Below are 21,399 nucleotides of genomic sequence, written 5' to 3' on the forward strand. Positions count from 1 at the left end.
TGGAAAAGAAATAGTCACCTAGGAGTTCTGTCGTACATTGAGCCAGTATCAAATTATTCAAAGGTTGTCCGATTTGGATCGGCGTGCCGAAATGAAGAGGATGTCAGTGACAATCCCACTGAATAGATGTGAGGACTCGGAATAGATATCCGTGGGCCTCATGATCAGGTGGTAAAGTGATGAGTGGTAGTTCTGAAATTTGAAAATTTAAAGAAAAAGAACATTTACATCAATCTGTTCAGAAAGAGAAACATTGCTGGAATTGTCTTGAATCTTGTAATCTTTCTGGGGAGATATTTTGGATATTAGCAGGTTTTTTGGTCGGTTGTGTGGGTAATTATTTGTAGAGTTATCTGTCTCAAAGCCGTTCTAAATTTTTTATAATCATCCTCATAACAAAGAGCTTAATAATGTAATGCCAATATCTCATTACTTGAACAAAAGTTGCTAACTTTTGTGTGTAAACATTACAGGAATGATTTAGTCAACAATGCCCTGGTTACTAATATTTGTATATAGAAAAATTGCTTTACTATTACAGCCTTGTATGAAACTCTGCTATACGCTGACCTGAAAGTAATCAAAATATGTACGTAATAACATCTATAATTATTGAATATTTTAGTTTATCTGAAGTCCCAACTGGAGCAGTATATCAGTAACCTTCAGCGAGTGCGTCTCATTCGAACCAATAAGAGGGAGGGGCTGGTACGTGCCCGTTTGATTGGTGCTACTTTCTCTACTGGAGATGTGCTCACGTTTCTGGATTGTCACTGCGAGTGTGTCCCTGGCTGGCTGGAGCCACTGTTGGAGAGGTAAGATTATGTATGCCCCTGCTATACTTTTAGGGTTGGTGCCTATTGACTGGGGCCCACCTCACCTGATTTTCACAAACTACTTCAGATCATTGTGTCGTCTCCTCTTCCATGTCTCTTACCCCACTTACCCCCCCTGCCCCCCCCCCCCCCCCCCAACAACTTTAAAATGCTGGCTGTACAATGCTGCCATTCATAGGAGTTGTGAAAGTTATCGCAATCTGCTGCAGTATGCACTATCCCATTTCCAACCTCCCGCCCCCACTGCACAATTCACAACCACCCTGTCATTTCTGGCTTGCTTTGCTATGACAAAACAGCTGGCAGTAACTACGACCAACAGAAGATGTAGGAACCTGTTTAGAATTAAGCCTGTGCCTGTGTATTATTTATGCAAATCTTTTTATTTTTAGGATTAGGGAGAATGAGACTGCTATTGTGTGCCCGGTTATTGACACTATCGATTGGAACACTTTTGCATTCTACATGCAGACAGGGGAACCGATGATTGGCGGATTTGACTGGCGCCTTACTTTCCAGTGGCATAATGTCCCTGAACATGAAAGAAAACGAAGGAAATCAAGAATAGACCCAATTAGGTAGATACATTTTGATCAAAACTGTAATAGAACATATTCTTTGCAGCACTGTCCTTAAAACATACTTTAAATGAAAGGAGAACTTAAGCATCTGAAATACAATAGTCTGTTTGACTGATTTTGAAAAAGGCAACTTCAAGTTTTATACATTTTATAAATTTTATTCCATTTAACACTTGTTGATCTACTGTAATTGGAATTCATATGAAAGAAATAAGCATCCTTTCAGATTTTATTTCAGTATTAAATCTGTGGTCTAATTTGTTTTAAGAACGTGTATCCTGTTGCTGTGCTGTTATTATTAACTCCATGTTCGTTATGGTTCCAAAGGCATTATTCACCCTCCAATACATTGCCTAAGTGGCTGCTTGTTGAGTTGAGTCATTGAATATTGTCAGGCCATTTGGCCATGAGGAACATCACAGTTGAGCCAGAGTCTGTCCTCACCCTATCGATGCAAAATCACTGGGTAGTGATGAGGAGCAGGAACCCTGGCTGAATTGTTAGCTCAATTCTCCCCAGCCCATTGTAGCTGAAACAAATTCCAGTACCCTAATTGCCACTCTAGGTAAGATTAGCAAACTCAACACAGACCAGCAATTCAACCTGGGACTCTTTTTAGTCTCTTATGTCGCAGCTACACACTAACTTTACCTGCTGAACCATCAGGAGACCCTGAATCCTATACCTTCTAAAACAAATATAACCAATTCATTTGCTCTCTCTTTCTCAGCTGCTTCATATTTTTTTTAAACAAAACTAAATATGCACAATCGAAAAAAATACATCTCTCATCAGATCGCCTACGATGGCAGGGGGGCTGTTTGCTGTCAGTAAGAAGTACTTTGAATACCTGGGCACCTATGACACAGGGATGGAAGTATGGGGAGGAGAGAATCTAGAACTGTCTTTTAGGGTAAGTATCGTGCCATACAGTTGTATTTATATGAACCCACAGCTGCCCTCTTTGCCTCTCTTGGCATTATCTGTAAGGTGCATCGACATGCCCATCATTACCTCCTTATGAGCAGCAACCAATTAGCTTGCTGTGGGGCTAATCTCACCAACTTTTTTCCTGTCCCACTCACTCCACCCACCACTGCCCCATTGGACACTGCCAGCAGATCAATAATCACTGCCCCATCTCCATTTCCCTTCAGAATGTGTGTTCACTTGTGAACAAGGCCCTTGCCAGCCATAACTTTATTGTGGATGACTACATTGACATTGTGGACTGAAACTTGTCCCACTGGTGGTGCTGTCTTGCCCCTTACTGAAGCCTCCCTGCCTGGCAGTGCTTTGTGCCACACAAATCATTACTGACTGTATGCCCCTTATCACCAAATCCCACCGTCATTTCTTCCCCTTACTCCACTGGTACCATCTCCTTTTTGGAGCACCACACCTTGTTCCACCCTTCATGCCTCCTTTAAAATCCTTGTTCTCTACAGTCTCCACTGTCCTATGTTTCTTACCAAGATATCCTCCATCCTTTCTTCTCTAAGCCTCTGAGTGACACTTCATCCTTGGTGATTTCAGTGTCCATCTTGGCTCCCCTTGCCTTCCCTCCTCTCAATTCACTGCACTTCCCCCCCCCCCCCCCCCCAAAACCTTATTCTTCGATATAAACTCTCCTGTCCATATTCATGGCCACCCCCTCGATCTTACCATCACCTGTGGCCTTTCTACTTCTATGGTCTCAATTACAGACAAGATCACTTCCTGTATCCCTCACCACTCACAGCCCCCTATCCACTTCCTTCTGCATCTGCCTCGAAGAAATTCTGCCCCCGGAACACTTATAACTGCACTTTCAAATTCCCAACTATCTACCCTTCGGCCCTCCATTTGCTGCAATACTTCTGCAGTCGTCGATCTGCTCAACCACTCCCTCCCCTCAGTCTTTGATGCCCGTGTCTTTAGCAAAACCGTTAACTCTCTCCTACCTTGGTTGTTCCCCTAGTATGGCCCCATCTTTGCTCCCTCGAGCCCTAGGATTACTATCTGGGCATTACTACCAATTACATATAGACTTGTTACACCTATTACTACAGGTTACATTTAGAGTTATTGTATTACTGTTTGAGGGGAATGAATGCTACCAGTAATACTATTAGTTATCGGTGTAGTTTCAGTGAGTTACTGCTGGGATAAAAGTTCCTCCCACCTCTGGTTTCCTCTCTGCAAATCCCTCCCCACTTCAGTTCCCCTCTTCCCCACCCTTGGTATACCCTTCTTCATCTGTTTATGAATGGTGGCCTCCTGGTTCTTGGAAGAACAGCTGCTGGTGCGAAACCATGAGCAAAGATACTCGATTACAGGGAGTCGACCGTTCTAAGTTAAATGCAATAATATTTGCAGACGTCAAGTGATTAGACCTCCAACCAGAGTTGGCAATCCAACACAACCCACCCTCGCCCAAACTCTCCCTTTCCTGACTCTGACATTTTGTTCATTTCTCCCTCCAACCACCCCCAACGCCCCCCGCTCCGGCTTCACCCCTCCATTGGCAGCCGTAACTTCAGCTGCCTAGGCCTTATGTTCTGGAATTCCTCCCTAACCCCCACCCCCGGGCCCCTTTTTTTATGATTATATCTCTGTGAAAAGCCTTGGGATGTTTTTGTATGTTGAAGGTGCTGTATAAATGCATGTTAAATAAAGAGCCGGCATAGACACGAAGGGCTGAATGACCACCTCCTGTGTTGTACGATTCTATGTATCGATGGTGTTGTGGTAGTACTTTGCTAGTGGTATTTCTTGTGTTAATTTGTTTTGAAATTACTTCAAAAGGTATGGCAATGTGGAGGCACTTTGGAAATTGATCCCTGTTCACATGTAGGCCACGTTTTTCCAAAGCGTGCTCCTTACGCTCGACCAAATTTCCTCCAAAACACTGTGCGAGCAGCTGAGGTGTGGATGGATGAATACAAAGTACACTTTTATTACCGAAACCCTCCAGCTAAAAAGGTACTGAGCAGTGAGATGTCCATATTGTGTTCAGCATCCATAGTTTACTGTGGAACCTCCATTATCTGTCATAGTGGAGGGGAATTGTTGGTAGAACTTGGAGACTGTTGGATGGTAACAAGTTCCACAGACGTGGGAATAGAGAAAAGTGCAATACAGATAACAAAAACAAGATCATTTCATTCACCAAGAAAAATAAAATCCAAATAGCAAAAGATTACTGTGTTGTGTAATGAGACATTGTTCCATAAAAATATACCAGATAATCTTAGAAGGTCGCTAATGAAGGTTCTATTAAATTTAAGTGTCCATAACTATCCCTGTTTTAAAAACATTAAAATTGAGTTGAGTGCCAGATTTTACATAGTTTCTCTACTGCAGTCTAGTAGAACTTAAAGTTCCAGAAGTCATGGCATTGAAAGGAGTCTTCAACATTATTACAAACATGGTGATTAACAAACTAATGGAAGGGAGCAGCTTTTACTGGTTCTGTCCTTTCATGGCTCACTGAAAAGAACATGATGGGAACGACAGAACAGAACTGTAATGGAATTAATTGTATAATATTGCCCTGTTCAGTATGAAGTTGGTACCAATATGAAAATTCATCCCACCTGCTGTGGATTTGATAACTCGTACATGTCCTATGTCTCTGAGAATGTGACACCAGGATTTGCTTTGATCTTTTCCACTTGTGGAGGGTGGTAGGATGGGCAGAGAAACCTTGTGCTCAGAGGAAAAATTTGTAAAATTATTCCAAAATTGACACTATATGCAGTCTGCCCCTAGCCACCGTGAGCTATAAGCGCCTGCTCGTATTTATTGTGCTTGACTGTTAATGCTCTGAACTGGCCTAGCAATCCAAACCATGATATACAATTGCGACAGAACAGAATCATAACAGCAGTAACAGATTGACCCATTGGCAACAACCCAGGTATTGGATCAAGACAAAACTGAGGCAGTCTCAGCCCAGTCGACCCTGCAAAGTCCTCTTCACTAATATTTGGGAACTAGTGTCTAAGCTGACATAGTTGGACTCGGAAAGCCATGTCTATCAGCCAACATCCCAGACTACTCCATCATTATTCCTGGATTCATCCTATTAATAGAGAGTTAAGCAGAAGCAATTAATCAGCATGAGATTTTGAAGAGTTCACTGTAGAGAGTATTCTTTTGTTCCAGGAAAAATATGGAGATATTTCTGAAAGGAAACTGCTCAGAGACCGCTTAAAGTGCAAGAGTTTCAACTGGTATTTGAAGAAGATATACCCAGAATTGCATGTGCCAGAGGATCGTTCTAACTGGCATGGAGCGGTAAGCAGACTCCCCCCTCTTTCCCCCCCACCCTCCAAAACCGTTTCTGCCACTGTTTAAAGGGAAAGTTAACTCTGATGGGCAGTTACCTACTTAGCTCCTCTCTTCTAAGGAGGAACATTTTTAAAGGGTCTGGGGAAAGGCAGGAAAATAGGACTAAATGGAGAGTTCATTCAGAGATCTGATGCAAGCATGATGGGCCAAATAGCCTTCTGTGCTGTAAAAAGTAGGATTCAGCATAGTTTTAAAAATAATAAGAGTTGAGGAGGAGTACATTTTACCTATAAAACTTACTTTATCTGTAATTTATCACTTTAGATTAAATTAGTTACCGTGACATCATAGAATTCTACTGCACAGAAACAGAACATTCGGACCAACAAGCTCTGTGCTGGTGTTTCTTTCCCCAGGAGCCACCTAGTCTAATCTCACTTTCCTATTCACTCCCCATACTCTTTAATATTCCTCTTTTTCAAGCAACTCTAATTTCTCAGGCTCAACCAGACTGTTCACAACCTTGGTGTCCTATTTGGACCCCGCGTTGAGCTTCCGACCAAATCCTCGCCATCACAAAGTTCCCCTACTTCCACCTCCATAACATTGCCTGTCTCCAACCCTGCCTCAGCTCACCTTTTGCTGAAATCTTCATCCATGATTTTGGATTGCACTGAGACTGACCGCTTTTTATTAAGTACAGTGCAGGTCTCAATAAGATTTTTTTTTAGGTCCTGGAGAAATTAGTTATCAAACTTCATAAATCTGTTATGCCAATTCAAGCGTACTGTGCCTAAGTATTTAGGCATAAATTTATACCAATTCATAAATGCAGGAATTTGTGTTTTCTGGTCTTATGCATGGGGGTGTGGCACTGTCAGTGAGCTCTGGAGTTTCAGCAGACATAAATTGGGAGCGGTGCAAATGATTGAGGAAATTTGCGTATAGCGAGGTTTTGGCACAGAACAGATGTAATTCACTTGGCACAATAACTGCTGCGGAAAGTTGTGCGCAACAATTACAAGGAAATTCTCAGCCTAGGACAGAAATCAGATCCCTTGGGGTCTATTTTCAGCATCCCAGGATTGGGGGAAAGAAAATGATTTGTGTGCCAACATTATGTGGCTGAGCACATCTAATTGCATGGATTTTAAATATGATGCAATACTATGATAACCAGGAGTTAAGTAGCAGCAGAACATCAATGCTGCACCAGCTTTATTTTTAGTATGTTGTAAGGCCATCTGATTTGATCACCATTTAATATTTACTCTGCTATCTCATTGGAATGTTAACCATCCACTCGACACCTAGATATGTGAATAGATCTGACCCAGAATATATTCAATGCGTTGCTTTTACTGGATAGTTTTTAACAATGGGACACTTCTAGATCCGCAGTGAGGGGATTCACTCTGAGTGCCTGGATTACAATGCACCAGATCATAGTCCGACAGGAGCACATCTGTCTTTGTTTGGGTGCCACGGTCAAGGAGGGAATCAGGTGGGTACTATTGTTTTTGTAACCATTCTGGTCTTGGGACTTTCACATTGTAATTATTTAGAGCAAGAAATGTCTTGCATATTCTCTATCTATATATAAAAGCTAGCTGGCTGGCTGGCTATACACTCAAGTTATAGAGCGTACCTACACGTGCGTTACATCAAAAGAAAGCTTACGATTCCACAACGGTCGTAAGCGTATTTACGTTTCGGCCAGACAAAAATTGCGCCCGCGGTATCCAAAAAACGTTCAAAATTCCGCTCATTATCCACTCATTAGCATAGAGTGACATTAAGGTCGACCAAGCGTACGGTCGAGCGACCCGACGGTCGACCAATCGCTGCGTGGCGGGGGCAGGTTTGTCGCGCGTGCGGGCCCTCCTAGAGTCGAGTGATAGGACGATTGACCAATCAGTGCGTGTGTGGGTGGGCCTTATCGTTCTGAACCACGGTGAGTGGCCGCCATCTTGATTCCATTCTTTTTCCCACTTTCTGCGTGTTTCTTTTCAAATCTACATTTCCAGCAAAAAAAAATTGCTTTTATTAAATTGTTTTTTAAAAAAGTTCATTCATTTGTAAATATTTTCTCTAACCTGATGATTCTTTTTCCTACCTTTCCCCATTTTTGTAAGGCCTCAAAGCCTAGGCCTCAAAGCCTGGGCCTCTCCTGCCCAGCCACGCCCGAGCTAGGTAATTGTCCCACGGCTTCTGGTAAGCTCCTCCTCCCCCGTTTTTCCCCCCCCCCCCCCCCCCCCGTCACGTTACCCGGGGCAACGGCGTTGGCCGCTAGGGTCACGGGACATGCACAGGGTGCGCGCGCAGCAGGCGACGCACAGAGTGCGGGAAGCCAGCAGCTGAGATGAGGCGTCTCTCTCTCCCCTGCTCGGCGGTCTTGAAGCCGGCTCGGGCAGGGGGGCGGGGCTGGGAGAGCGGGGCTCTCGGGAGTGCGGGGCAGGGCGGCCGGTGCTTGGAGAGCGGGGCGGGGCGGCCGGGGCTCGTAGAGCGGGGCTCTCGGGAGTGCGGCCGGGGCTCTCGGGAGGGCGGGGCGGCGCGGCCGGTGCTCGGGAGGATGGGGGATCGGGGGGGGGGGGGGGAAGGGTTACTCCGGCAACCGGGCGTGGCCGTCTCACAGCCTCACGCCTGTTCCCGGGGCTTGGCTCCATTTGCGGCCGCCGGCCACTCGCCCTCTCTCGCTCCTTCCCTCTGTCTTTCTCTCTCCTTCCACCCCCCCTTCTCTCCCCCCCTCTCTTCTTCCCGCCACCCCCCCCTCACTCCTCTCTTTCCCCCCCGGCCGCGCTCTCTCTCTTTCCCCCCCGGCCGCGCTCTCTCTCTTTCCCCCCCGGCCGCGCTCTCTCTCTTTTCCCCCCCGGCCGCGCTCTCTCTTTTTCCCCCCCCGGCCGCGCTCTCTCTTTTCCCCCCCGGCCGCGCTCTCTCTTTTCCCCCCCGGCCGCGCTCTCTCTTTTCCCCCCCGGCCGCGCTCTCTCTTTTCCCCCCCGGCCGCGCTCTCTCTTTTCCCCCCCGGCCGCGCTCTCTCTTTTCCCCCCCGGCCGCTCTCTCTCTTTTCCCCCCCGGCCGCGCGCTCTCTTTTCCCCCCCGGCCGCGCGCTCTCTTTTCCCCCCCGGCCGCTCTCTCTCTTTTCCCCCCCGGCCGCGCTCTCTCTTTTTCCCCCCCGGCCGCGCTCTCTCTTTTCCCCCCCGGCCGCTCTCTCTCTTTTCCCCCCCGGCCGCTCTCTCTCTTTTCCCCCCCGGCCGCTCTCTCTCTTTTCCCCCCCGGCCGCTCTCTCTCTTTTCCCCCCCGGCCGCTCTCTCTCTTTTCCCCCCCGGCCGCTCTCTCTCTTTTCCCCCCCGGCCGCTCTCTCTCTTTTCCCCCCCGGCCGCTCTCTCTCTTTTCCCCCCCGGCCGCTCTCTCTCTTTTCCCCCCCGGCCGCTCTCTCTCTTTTCCCCCCCGGCCGCTCTCTCTCTTTTCCCCCCCGGCCGCTCTCTCTCTTTTCCCCCCCCGGCCGCTCTCTCTCTTTTCCCCCCCGGCCGCTCTCTCTCTTTTCCCCCCCGGCCGCTCTCTCTCTTTTCCCCCCCGGCCGCTCTCTCTCTTTCCCCCCCGGCCGCGCTCTCTCTCTCTTTCCCCCCCGGCCGCGCTCTCTCTTTTCCCCCCCCGGCCGCGCTCTCTCTTTCCCCCCCCGGCCGCTCTCTCTCTTTCCCCCCCGGCCGCTCTCTCTCTTTTCCCCCCCGGCCGCTCTCTTTTCCCCCCCGGCCGCTCTCTCTCTTTCCCCCCCGGCCGCGCTCTCTCTTTCCCCCCCGGCCGCCCGCTCTCTTCCAACAACAACATGCCCTCAAAAAAGCATCGGCACTGCCGGGCACTCCAGCTATATCTATATCTATCTATTCTATATCTATATATAAAACGGTATGTCTGTCTGTCTGTGTCTGGCTATACAATCAAAAGTTATAGAGCGTACCTACACATATGTTATATCAAAAGAAAGCTCATCATTAGGGGACTCTTTTAGGCATATTTACTTTTTGGTCGGACAAAAATTGTGTCGACGGTATCCAAAAACCGTTCAAAATTCCGCTGGCGGGGCGGGAGGGAGCCTAGCGGGAGGTGAGTTGCAGTCACCGCGGGGCTCGGGCTCAGCTGATCGGGCGCTCATCAGGGGTCAGCCCGCAACACATCGACCGGAGGAGCGGTGGCTCTCTCTCCTTTTCCCCACCCCCCCCCCCCCCCGCGGCTTGGGCGGGGGGCCGGTGCTCGGGTGATCAGGAAGGGGCGGAAGGGTTACCCCGGCAACCGGGCCTGGCCCCCCCTCTGCCTCAAGCCGGCTCACGCCTGTTGCCGGGGCTTGGCTCCAGCGCAGGCCCAGCCGCAATCGGCGGTCTTGATGCTGGGGGGCGGGGCTCGGGAGGCTGGGGGGGCGGGGCTCGGGCTGACCAGGGCGCTGCGCTCGGCTGGGCCATGTCAGTGCGTGGGGCGGCACGGAGCTCCGCGCAGCCATCACCGGCAGAGGGGGAGGGTCTGCTGGCTCCCCCCCTCCCTTTCTCCCTCCGCCCCTTCCCCCCCCCCCCCCACACCCTTCCCCCCCCCCCCTCTTTCTCCCCCCCCCCCCCCCTATTTCCCCCCCCCCCCCAGTCGTGCGCTCTCTTTTCCCCCCCCCCCCCCCAGTCGCGCTCTCTCTTTCTCCCCCCCCCCGCCCCCAGTCGCGTGCTCTCTCTTCTCTCTTCCCCCCCCCCCCCCCCCCCCCCCCCCCCAGTCGTGCGCTCTCTTCCAACAACAACATGCCCTCAAAAAACTCTCGGCACCGCCGGGCACTTCAGCTAGTACTATATAAAAGGATATGGAGCAGCTTTTATCTGAGGTAATATTGGCAGGAATAGGGGGACATAACAAAACTTCAATTTGACAATTTGGATTTCACAGTACTGGGGGAGGAGTGAGGGAGTGTGAACTGATATGCTGTAACCAGCTTATTTTTTAAGAGGCAACGTCAATAAAATAGACAGCTACTTTGTATCATGAACAGATACCAATTACTTTTGCTGAGATTTCCTCTGCAGTTAATGTTGTGTGCATTACCTACAGGGGAAACGTTCTGTTGAGCACATGGATCAATTTTACTGTTCTTACTGAGTAGGGCTTTGAACACAGCAGCAATGTTAAATCATGGAAGTACTGCAAGCACTCACTATATAGTTTTAGACAATTTTGGGGCGGGGCAGTCGAATACAGTAAAATCTCATTGAAGCCTGAAATGTGGGGGACATGACAAGTGGGTTGAACTGAAGTTTCAGACTAATTAGTTTCACCATAGCTGCATCCAATCTTCAGCTGATCCTAAAGGCAATATGTAAGATTTCATTTGATGGCATTTAATGAGCAGTACGTTGCTATTTGTGTGGTGTGTCTTATCATACACTGAGCTGAAATGTTATCAGAGAATCACTCTTCGGTTTCACAATGGCAGCTCAGATTTCAGCAAGCAAGCATTCTCCTGGCAAGATTAGCTCGTGCTGCATCTGCTGGTTGACAGCTTCCCCCAGAGACCCACCCACAAAATTAATAGCATTCCTGTAATCAAAGTATTATTGCACCATTAAAAGCATAGGAATCTTATTGATTTTGTAAATGGGTCCATGAGGGAGGTATGGACTGGCAGCTGATACATCAATTGTGTAGCATGAGCGAATCTTACCAGCAGGAATATTGTCTGCTATATTCAGAGATGTCATCTATGAAATCAACAAGATTGGTTCTCACAAACTGAAAAGTTTTAGCTCTGATAAAAAGAGCTGGGCATCGGAAATAAAAATTGGAAATACACATCAGGCCCATCAGCATGCGTATGTCGGTGCTTTGGCTGTGGACACACCGTCAGAACTCCAACAGTAACGTATTTCTATAGCGTTCCTCATCTACAGGAAGAAGTCTCAAAATGCTTTGAGGAGAAACTGGAGATGCGAGCAGGAGGGGAAAGGGAACATAGGTTGTGGGTTGAATGCACGATTTGAAGTGAAGGGTTTTGAGGATCTTGCGAATGTTTGAAAAGGACAGGAAACGACTACTGAGCCTGTCCTATACTCTCATGGTACAACTTATGAACACCATGACCCCCATCTGTCCCCCACCAGCCACGCAATCTCCTGGGACAGGCAAATGAAAGATGGAAAAATTTGGACCACTTCAGGGGAAAAAAAGCCTTTAGACCATGGTGACAGGTTAAGACAACTCTCAATACCTATCTACTGTGCGTAATATCGCTCACGCTCAGGATCTTGTCCAGCTCCCTTTTGAATGCTTGCAGAAATTCCGTACTGACTGCATGAGCTGGCTTGCTGCATAGGTCAATGGATCTGTGAAAAGAAGAACCTCCTAACATCGAAACTAGTTCTGTGCTTTTGTAACTAACACTCATGTCCCCTAACCTACCTATCTCAGAGATTCATGCATTATAGCAGGCAGAGCTTTCTATTGTTCAACAGCCTTGAGCATGCTACTCTGCATGGTGTACAGCTGCTTAGTGTTGGCCCTACCCACAATGCTACATATTAAATTACATCTGCCAGATGCAGGCCCATTTTCCCCATCGCATCTAGATGAGCTTGTAATCCATTTCTCTCACCTAAGGTTCTAACACCCACTCAAATCTTTGTAACTTCCATAAAGTTGTGGACAGTTCCCCCCACGACACTTCCATCAGATCATTGATAAAGATAGTGAAGAGCAAGCATCCTAACACCAACCCCTGCAAGACTCCGCCAGTAACTGGTCCCCATGCAGAGCCATGACCATTGGTAACTATCTTCTGTCTATGAAAATGCAACCAATTGCTTTTCCAACCCAAAATCTACCTGCTAATCCACAGTAGTAAGGCACAGGACTGCTGCATCCAGGAGTTAAGTGCCTTTACACTAGGAACAAAACCTCAAAATGCTGGAACCATTCTGTCTATTATAAAGCAATTGTAAAACATCTAGTCAGTAAAAGCTGCTGAAGAAAAACTTATACAAAGCTTTCATTAGTTGAAGAATGGCTGTCTGTCAACACACATGTTCAGATAATGTACTGTATTACTGTTGATATTCTCCATGAATATTTTTGCACTTTCTGTCGACCATGTCAGTCTGCAGAAATATTGGGCTGAATTTTAATGGGGAAGGCAGGGAGGGGGCTCTGAAGTGGCCAGGAAACCCAGGGGGAACGGGATTCCTGCAGGCCTTGCTGAATTTAATGGCAGGGCCAGATTTGCATGGGAAGCCTCTGTTTCTCACTCACAGCCAGCCAGATTGAGAGGCTGGCTGGCTCCGGGCAAGTAGGCCTGCGGCACTAGGCCGCACAGAGGAGGGAGGGAAAGTGTCTGGGCCGGGGGGGTGCAGCCAGAGGAGCATGTGGGGAGGAATCATCAGAATAAGGTCAGAGGGCGGCCGGCTAGAGGGGGGTGGGGGGGGGGGGGAAAGAGGGCGTGGTCACGATATCGGGCGCCGGGACCAGCACTTGGAGGGGTGGGAGGGGCATTGAGAAGGGCTGGGACCAGGGGGGAGAGGGGTCGGAGAAGGATCAGCGTCGTGACCAGCGTTGGGGGGGTGGGGGGTGAAATTTAAGGCCTCGGTGCGGGGATCGGAGGTCTCCAATCATGGGGGCTGAGTTGAGCATTGAGCAGGGATGCTGGATCCAGGAGATAAGTGTAAAAGCATTTAACTCCTGGATGCAGCAGTCCTCGCCTTGCAGTAGCTGGCGGGTTTCACGAGGCCTGCAAAACCCAACCAACTAAAGTTAAAATCAAAGTGGAGGTTAAAGCAGAGGCTTCCAACCTCATTATAGAATCATAGAAAGTTACAGCACGGAAGGAGGCCATTTCAGCCCATCATGTCCGTGCCGGCCGACGAGCTATCCAGCCTAATCCCATGTCCCAGCCCTTGGTCCGTAGCCCTGCAGGTTAGAGCATCCCAAGTGCACATCCCAGCACTTTTTAAATGTGGTTAGGGTTCCTGCCTCTACCACCCTTTCAGGCAGTGAGCTCCAGACCCCCACCACCCTCTAGGTGAAGAAATTTCCCCTCAAATCTCCTCTAAACCTCCCACCAATTACTTTTAAACCTGTGTCCCTGGTTGTTGACCTCTCTGCTAAGGGAAATAGGTCCTTTCTATCCACTCTATCTAGGCCCCTCATAATTTTATACACCTCAATGAAATCTCCCCTCAGCCTCCTCTGTTCCAAAGAAATCAACCCCAGCCTATCCAATCTTTCCTCTTAGCTAAAATTCTCCAGTCCAGGCAACATCCTTGTAAATCTCCTCTGAACCCTCTCTAGTGCAATCGCATCTTTCCTGTAATGTGGTGACAGAACTGTACGCAGTACTCTAGCTGTGGCCTAACTAGTGTTTTATACAGTTCAAGCATAACCTTCCTGCTCTTGCCTTTATTAGCCAAGGCATAGAATACAAGTATTCCATATGCCACCTTATCTACTTGACCTGTTACCTTCAGGGATCTGTGGACCTGCACTCCAAGATCCTTTGTTCCTCTACACTTCTCTGTCCTACCGTTTAATGTGTATTCTCTTTCCTTGTTCGCCCTCCCCAAATGCATTACCTCTCACTTCTCTAGATTGAATTCCATTTGTTACTGTTCTGCCCACCTGACTAGTTCATTGATATCTTCCTGCAGTCTACAGCTTCCTTCTTCATTATCAACCACACAGCCGATTTTAGTATCATCTGCAAACTTCTTAATCATACCCCCTACATTCAAGTCTAAATCATTGATATATACCACAAAAAACAAGGGACCTAGTACTGAGCCTTGTGGAACCCCACTGGAAACAGCCTTCCAGTCACACAAACACCCATCAACCATTACCCTTTACTTCCTGCCTCTGAGCCAATTTTGGATCCAACTTGTCACTTTGCCCTGGATCCCATGGGCTTTCATTTTCGTGACCAGTCTGCCATGTGGGACCTTATGAAAAGCATTGCTAGAATCCATGTACACGACATCAAACACACTAATACCTCATCGACCCTCCTTGTTACCTCCTCAAAAAATTCAATCAAGTTAGTCAGACACGACCTTCCCTTAACAAATCCATGCTGACTGTCCTTGATTAATCAGTGTCTTTCTAAATGAAGATTTATCCTGTCCATCAGAACTTTTTCCAATAATTTTCCCACCACCGAGGTTAGGCTGACTGGTCTGTAATTACTCGGTCTAACCCATCTCCCTTTTTAAACAAAGGTAAAACGTTAGCAGTCCTCCGGCACCAAACCTGTAGCCAGAGAGGATTGGAAAATGATGGTCAGAGCCTCTGCTATTTCCTCTTTTGCTTCGCTTTACAGCCTGGGATACATTTCATCCAGGCCTGGGGATTTATCCACTTTCAAAGCTGCTAAGCCCCTTAATACTTCCTCTCTCACTGTTTATTTCATCTAATATTTCACACTCCTCCCTGATTACAATGTCTGCATCGCCCTTCTCTTTTGTGAAAACAGGCGCAAAGTATTCGTTAAGAACCATACCCACATCTTCTGCCTCCACACACAGTTTACCTTTATGGTCTCTAATAGGCCCTACTCTTTAGTTATCCTCTTGCTCTTAATGTATTTATAAAATATCTTTAGGTTTTCCTTGATTTTACTTGCCAACATTTTTTCATGCTCTCTCTTTGCTTTTCTAATTTCCCTCTTAATTGCACCCCTGCACTTTCTGTACTCCTCTAGAGTTTCTGCAATATTGAGCCCTCGGTATCTGTCATAAGCCTCCCTTTTTTTCTTTATCCTACCCTGTATGTCCCTTGACATCCAGGGGGCTCTAGATTTGTTAGTCCCACCCTTTTTTCTTTAAGGGAACATACTTGCTCTGAACCCTCCGGATCTCCTCCTTGAATGCCTCCCACTTCTCTGACACTGATTTACCTTCAAGTAGCTGTTTCCAATCCACTTTGGCTAAATCCCATCTCAGCTTAGCAAAATTGGCTTTTCCCCAATTGAGAACTTTTATTCCTGGTCTGTCTTTGTCCTTTCCATAACTACCCTAAATCTAACTGAATTATGATCTCGAGCACCAAAATGCTCCCCCACTGATACCCCTTCCACCTGCCCAGCTTCATTCCCTAAAACTAAGTCCAGAACCGCCCCCTCCCTTGTTAGGCTTGTTACATACTGGCTAAAAAAGTTCTCCTGAATGCATTTTAGGAATTCCGCATCCTCTATACCTTTCACACTAACTTTAACCCAGTTTATATTAGGGTAGTTGAAATCCCCTACTATTACTGCCCTATAGATTTTGCACTCTTCAGAAATTTGCCTACATATTTGCTCTTCTATCTCCCTCTGACTGTTTGGGTGTCTATAGTACACTCCCAGCAGTGTCATCGCCCCTTTTTTGTTCTTCAGTTCAACCCATGTGGCCTCATTTGATGATCCTTCTAACATATCATCCCTCCTCACAGCTGTAATTGTTTCTTTAATCAATACTGCAACCCCCGCTCCTTTTTTATCCCCCTCTCTATCCCGTCTGAAAACCCTGTAACCAGGAATGTTGAGCTGCCATACCTGCCCTTTCAGCCCTGTCTCAGTAATAGCTATAATATCATACTCCCAAGTGTTTCTCTGTGCTCTCTGCTCATCTGCTTTATTCCCTATATACTCCCTGCATTGAAGTATATACCATTTAGCACTGCCAAACTCCCTTGTTGTCTGTTTTCTAGCCCTTGCTTCCTCTGTCTTCCAAATTCACTTCCTACTTTCCTGCTTTCTAATTTCAGCTTTGCTTCTCTCTCTTCTGGATCTATTCTCAGATTCCCATTGCCCTGCCAAGCTAGTTTAACCCCCCACCCCCAACAGCACTAGCAAACCCCCCTCACGAGGATATTGGTCCAGCCTCTGTTGAGGTGCAACCCATCCGGCTTGTATAAGTCCCACCTCTCCCAGAAACTGTCCCAATGCCTCAGGAATCTAAAGCCCTCCCACCTGCACCATCTCTCCAGTCACACATTCATCTGCTCTATCCACCTATTTCTTAATATTTAAATAGATGACCTGCCTCCTGGCAGTGGATTGGCTGCCCGCCTGCCCTCGTCCCCCCTCCGTTAAAACCAGGAGTAGGCGGGTTCTGGTCGGGATTCAGATTTTTAACACTAACTTCCTGCACTAGCCTAACCCATCTTTTTTTAGGTTCAAATAGCCCCTATTCTTGTTGCAGACCTTTATATATGGTGGGGTGAAGGAATATATTGGTAATGTTTCTGCAAGTATACACACATCATCCTGCTCCTGAAAACTTCCTTGTCTGAATATAAACACTTAAAATATTGTAACAATTGTAATTAACTACAGGAAACTTTGGTTTATCCAGCGGTTATATGTCCGGAATACTCGATCTAACGGCAGGAGCCGTTTTCTATAAGTTTTTAGTTCTCGTTGCTTTTTATCCCCCCCCCCAGTCAGGCACTGCAAGGTCTGTAGCTATAGCAACAGCTTCAGCTAGAGACGCTTGCAGCTGCAGCCGACTGTTTTGAAGCAGGGTTTGTTGATTCACATGGAGCTTTTCAGTTCCGTATCTCTCAACATTAACGCTGGTATGTCCGGCACTTTTGATGGTACGGCACCAGCTCGGTCCCGTCAGTGCCGGATATCAGAAAGTTTCCTGTATAAGTACTTGAATCATATGTGAAATTGACATGTTATTCAATTAGCTGGTTATGGTTATTTACAGATATTGATTGATTCTTTGTTGGCCCGTTTAGGGCTGTTCTAAACAATGTGACTTGAAAACATCTAAGCTACGAATGAAAGGCTGGGCGACATACTTCTCATTTTGTTCATTGAATTTTGTGTGAGGGATTCATTCGAACATTGTTTTGCTGTAGTTAATTTACAAAACTGATTACTTTTCTGTGGGGAAAAAGATGTGAACAAACGGGCTAAGTAATGAGAGGTTTTGATGTGAATCTGAGTTAGTCAAACCACAGTAGGTGAATCAGTCCTACAGAATAATTTTTTTGTGAACGAGAGGTGAAAGGCACGCTTGTGTCATCAGTTCTAGCTGATTGGCTGATCCTCAAATCGCACTTCCAGTATGCAAAGCTCCAACAGAGGCATTTGTTACTGGCGATTAACAGAACATGATGAAATAATAGGATATGTTTTACATTGTAATGGTTGTTATTAACTGCAGAAGGATGCACATCATTAACAATGCCACAGAAAACCAAACTTAAATCTAACTGTTAAGAGCCTTAGTAGAATTTTACACCAACTCAGTGTTGTACCCTTTACTTTAGTTGTACTTTGTTGGTGTAAATTATAAATTATTTTTTCTTGTCATTTTAATAAAGCAATTGATAATTTTACTACTTTCAGGACATGTTATTTCATACACAACTTTTCTTCTTTTTAAAAAAAAAACAGTATTTTGAATATACATCTAGAAAGGAAGTTCGGTTTAATTCTGTGACTGAACTGTGTGCAGAAGTGATTGAAGGACAAAATTCCATTGGAATGAAGTATTGCCCATCAGATAACTCTCCTGTTCCGGAGTCTATTATATGGGAATTTAAACCTGTAAGTAATTAACATATAACTATAAAGAAAATAGATCAAGAGGAAAATTGCTGTCAGATGAACCACTCCTCTTTCTGGCTCACTAAGCTGGTTCAGTGCACTTGCATTGGAATTTAACACTGATTCCTGCAATCTAGTTGATTGATACCCCTTTCCCGTACCTCTGTACACCACTCTCACCATTTGTATTTGCATTTCTTTATGGTCCCCTGTTGGTTAATTTGGAAAACACAAGCACAGACTTTTGCACATGTGTAGAAGACAGTGCCTTTGTTTTCTGAATTGGCCTTCAACATTTCTACCTGACAGGGAGACAAATGTTTATATAAAAGATTGTTCTTTCAATCGATTTGTGAATTTTAAAATAAAGTTGGATCCAGCGGGTCTTGGAACAATGCAATGGACCTGGAAATTGGGGGTAAGCCAATTTCAGGCATGAGCACACTTGTGGCATACACTACTTTGCCTTACAATGCAAGTGCACTGAACCAGCTCCGTGTGCTTAGTGAGCCAGAAGAAGGAGTGGTTCATCTGACGGCAAATTATAAGATTGATTAAAATCTTGGGTTTGCATTACATTCGGTCCTCCTAAGTCAAGATGCTCATCTTCAAAAGTGACACTGGTGGGAGAACTGCACATCACCAGTTAACAGCACTCCATCAAGGCAAAAGGGGTATTAGTGAAAGATGAAGGGGCCGGATAAGAATTAGTCATATCGTGTTGCTAAGTTTAGAAAAAGATCTTCAAGTTTCAGCCATATGTGGGAGAAATATTATGTATGCTTTTAAAATTCTTGTACAAAAATATGTGCAAGAGGTTTTCTTGCAGCTTAGCTGTATATGTGGAGGTGATGGAGAAGAAAGACAAACTTGCATTTATAAAGTTCATTTTTACATATCTCTCATCTTCTCAATGAAAGTGCAATGACTGTTGTTATGTACGCAAATATACAAATAGCAGAGAGAAGAATGACTGACTGTTTTTAGTGTTGGTTGAGGGAGGAATATTGGTCAGGATACCAGAAGAATTGCTTGCTGTTCCTCATTAAGTGTTTTGAGAGATCTTATACTTGTGTTCCCTGATCTACTTAGCTTGAATAGCCTATTTATATGGACAGTCTAATCCTTTCACTATTTTAAAGACCTCAATCATACCTCTTCAAAGTCTATGCTTTTCCAGCTCTCTAAGCTTGTACTAGAAACTAAGGGCCCATAAACTAGGTATACAAGAACGGGAGTAGGCCATTCAATCCCTCGAACATGTTCCACCATTCAATTAGATCATGTTTGAACTGTATCTCAACTCCATTTACTCACCTTTGCTCCATATCCCTTGATACACTTACCTAACAAAAATCTATCAATTTCAGTCTTGAAAATTTCAATTGACCAAACATCTACAGCCTTTTGGGGGTGAGGCGTCATATTTCCACTCCTTTGTGTGGGGAAAAAAATGCTTCCTGATTTTACTCCTAAATGACCAAGCTCTAATTTTAAGATTGAACCCTCTTGTTCTGGATTCCCCACCAGAGGAAATAGTTTCTCTGCATCTACCTTATTAAATCCCTTCATCACTTTAAACACCTCAATTAGATCACCCCTCAACCTTCTAAACTCCTCATTCTCCTCTGAACCTGTACCAAGACACTCTCACCCACCAAAACTGGACACTGTATTCTAGATGTGGTCTGACCGTGTACAGAAAAGGGCGGTATTTCTTGTCTTATATTTAATTGTCCTAACAATACATCCCAATGCCATATTTGCCATCACATTATTGAGGTATAGTAAAGGAGCTTTACTTTGTGCTGTGTAATAGATGAAATTGTTATTTATTTACAGGATGGAACGATCTTCCACCCCAAGTCCAACAAGTGCATTACTACTTATCGCACTCCTGAAGGACGGATGGATGTGGAAATGAGACTTTGCAATTCACAGGACAATAATCAAATCTGGCATTTCGAATAGAAGGATTATTCACAATTTTCCAGAGTAAACCTACAAAATGCTTTGACTTAAGTACATGTCAAAGTGAGATCAATGGTAAATGAACAGTTAATATTTAACGCACAGAAGCTAAATGCAAATTGTATCACCGTTGTGCCTAAAAAGGGGATGGGAAAAATGGGACGGGGTGGATGCTGTCTGTTTTTGAATGCCAGTCATTCTGTGTGGTGTTTGTTTCTTGTGTCTCATTCTTGGTTTCTCTATGTATGGGTTTTGAGGTTTTTTCTTCCTTGACCACTGCTTCAGATAACTGAAACTAATCAAACTGCTTTGTGGACTTAAATGAGTCCATGTTGCTGTGTGATGTGTACAATCTTGCATGATTTGCTTTTCTATTATTTTTTAAAAGGGAAAAAAGATTGCAGGCTTCAATCTAGACAAAATGAAACAATTCACTGTTTCAGAATGTAAAGAGAAATTTTAGATGTCAATTTTTTACTGAATTTATAAAATGTGGTTTAGCATACAAATTATGAAAATGGTAAAAGGGTTAAGTGGTCTGAAAATCACTTGCAATGCAGGAGCAAAGGGACAGAATAACTTATGCAGATAAAAAATGCATGAAATAAACTACTGTATTTAGAATTCTGTAGGAATAAATTATTGTTTTAAAAAACAAACCTTGTATTTGTGCTGATTACCAGTTCAAGGAATACAAACTGCTTCTATTGATAAACTTTCATAAAACCACGATGCTTCTATTTTGCTGATGCAGACTTGCACAAAATTGTACTTTTTTAAACATTGCCTAGAACTGTAATACTTTGGGACCATAAGGCTTCATGTTTCAGGTGAGAACCTAGAACAAACCTGATCATTTCATTCTTGTCTGCTGATTAACATTTAATAGACAATATTTAATGACTAACAGAGGATGAATAATTTGGCAGCACTGAGTGTTAGAATGTAGGATTCATGCCAACAATCATCTCAACCATCATCAATGAGGACCCCCCCCCCCCCCCCCAATGGCTCAGTGCCACAGAACAGGAAGGTCTCGGGGTTGATCCTGTGTCTGTGCTGATAGCTTAAATGGTTAACTGGCCTCAAGATCTCTGGCATAGCAAAGGGAACATTTAGGTTCCTGCTTTTTATTTTCTATCCATTGACTCATTCTGGAAAGTCTAGATGTAGGGAGTGGACAGGA

The 21,399-nt window shown here is 45.4% G+C and overlaps 1 protein-coding gene across 3 annotated transcripts in view; it reads left to right on the forward strand.

The window, feature by feature from the left end:
• galnt4 (polypeptide N-acetylgalactosaminyltransferase 4) overlaps positions 1-20,872 on the forward strand; it is a 46,730-nt gene extending 25,858 nt beyond the window's left edge. For 2 of the 3 annotated variants that reach the window (XM_085988264.1, XM_085988265.1), the window contains exons 4-11: positions 626-815; positions 1,229-1,414; positions 2,213-2,330; positions 4,205-4,381; positions 5,567-5,698; positions 7,086-7,196; positions 18,090-18,242; positions 20,085-20,872. In XM_085988264.1, the coding sequence (XP_085844390.1) occupies positions 626-815; positions 1,229-1,414; positions 2,213-2,330; positions 4,205-4,381; positions 5,567-5,698; positions 7,086-7,196; positions 18,090-18,242; positions 20,085-20,213 (1,196 nt within the window). In that variant the 3' untranslated portion in view covers positions 20,214-20,872. The remainder of the gene's footprint in view (positions 1-625; positions 816-1,228; positions 1,415-2,212; positions 2,331-4,204; positions 4,382-5,566; positions 5,699-7,085; positions 7,197-18,089; positions 18,243-20,084) is intronic. The other variant, XM_085988266.1, reaches the window with a different exon arrangement.
• Positions 20,873-21,399: the final 527 nt, after the last annotated feature.

Source organism: Somniosus microcephalus, chromosome 5 (genome assembly GCF_052327205.1).
Source record: "Somniosus microcephalus isolate GS21.2 chromosome 5, FLI_Smic_1.0, whole genome shotgun sequence".
Taxonomy (NCBI): Eukaryota; Metazoa; Chordata; class Chondrichthyes; order Squaliformes; family Somniosidae; genus Somniosus; species Somniosus microcephalus.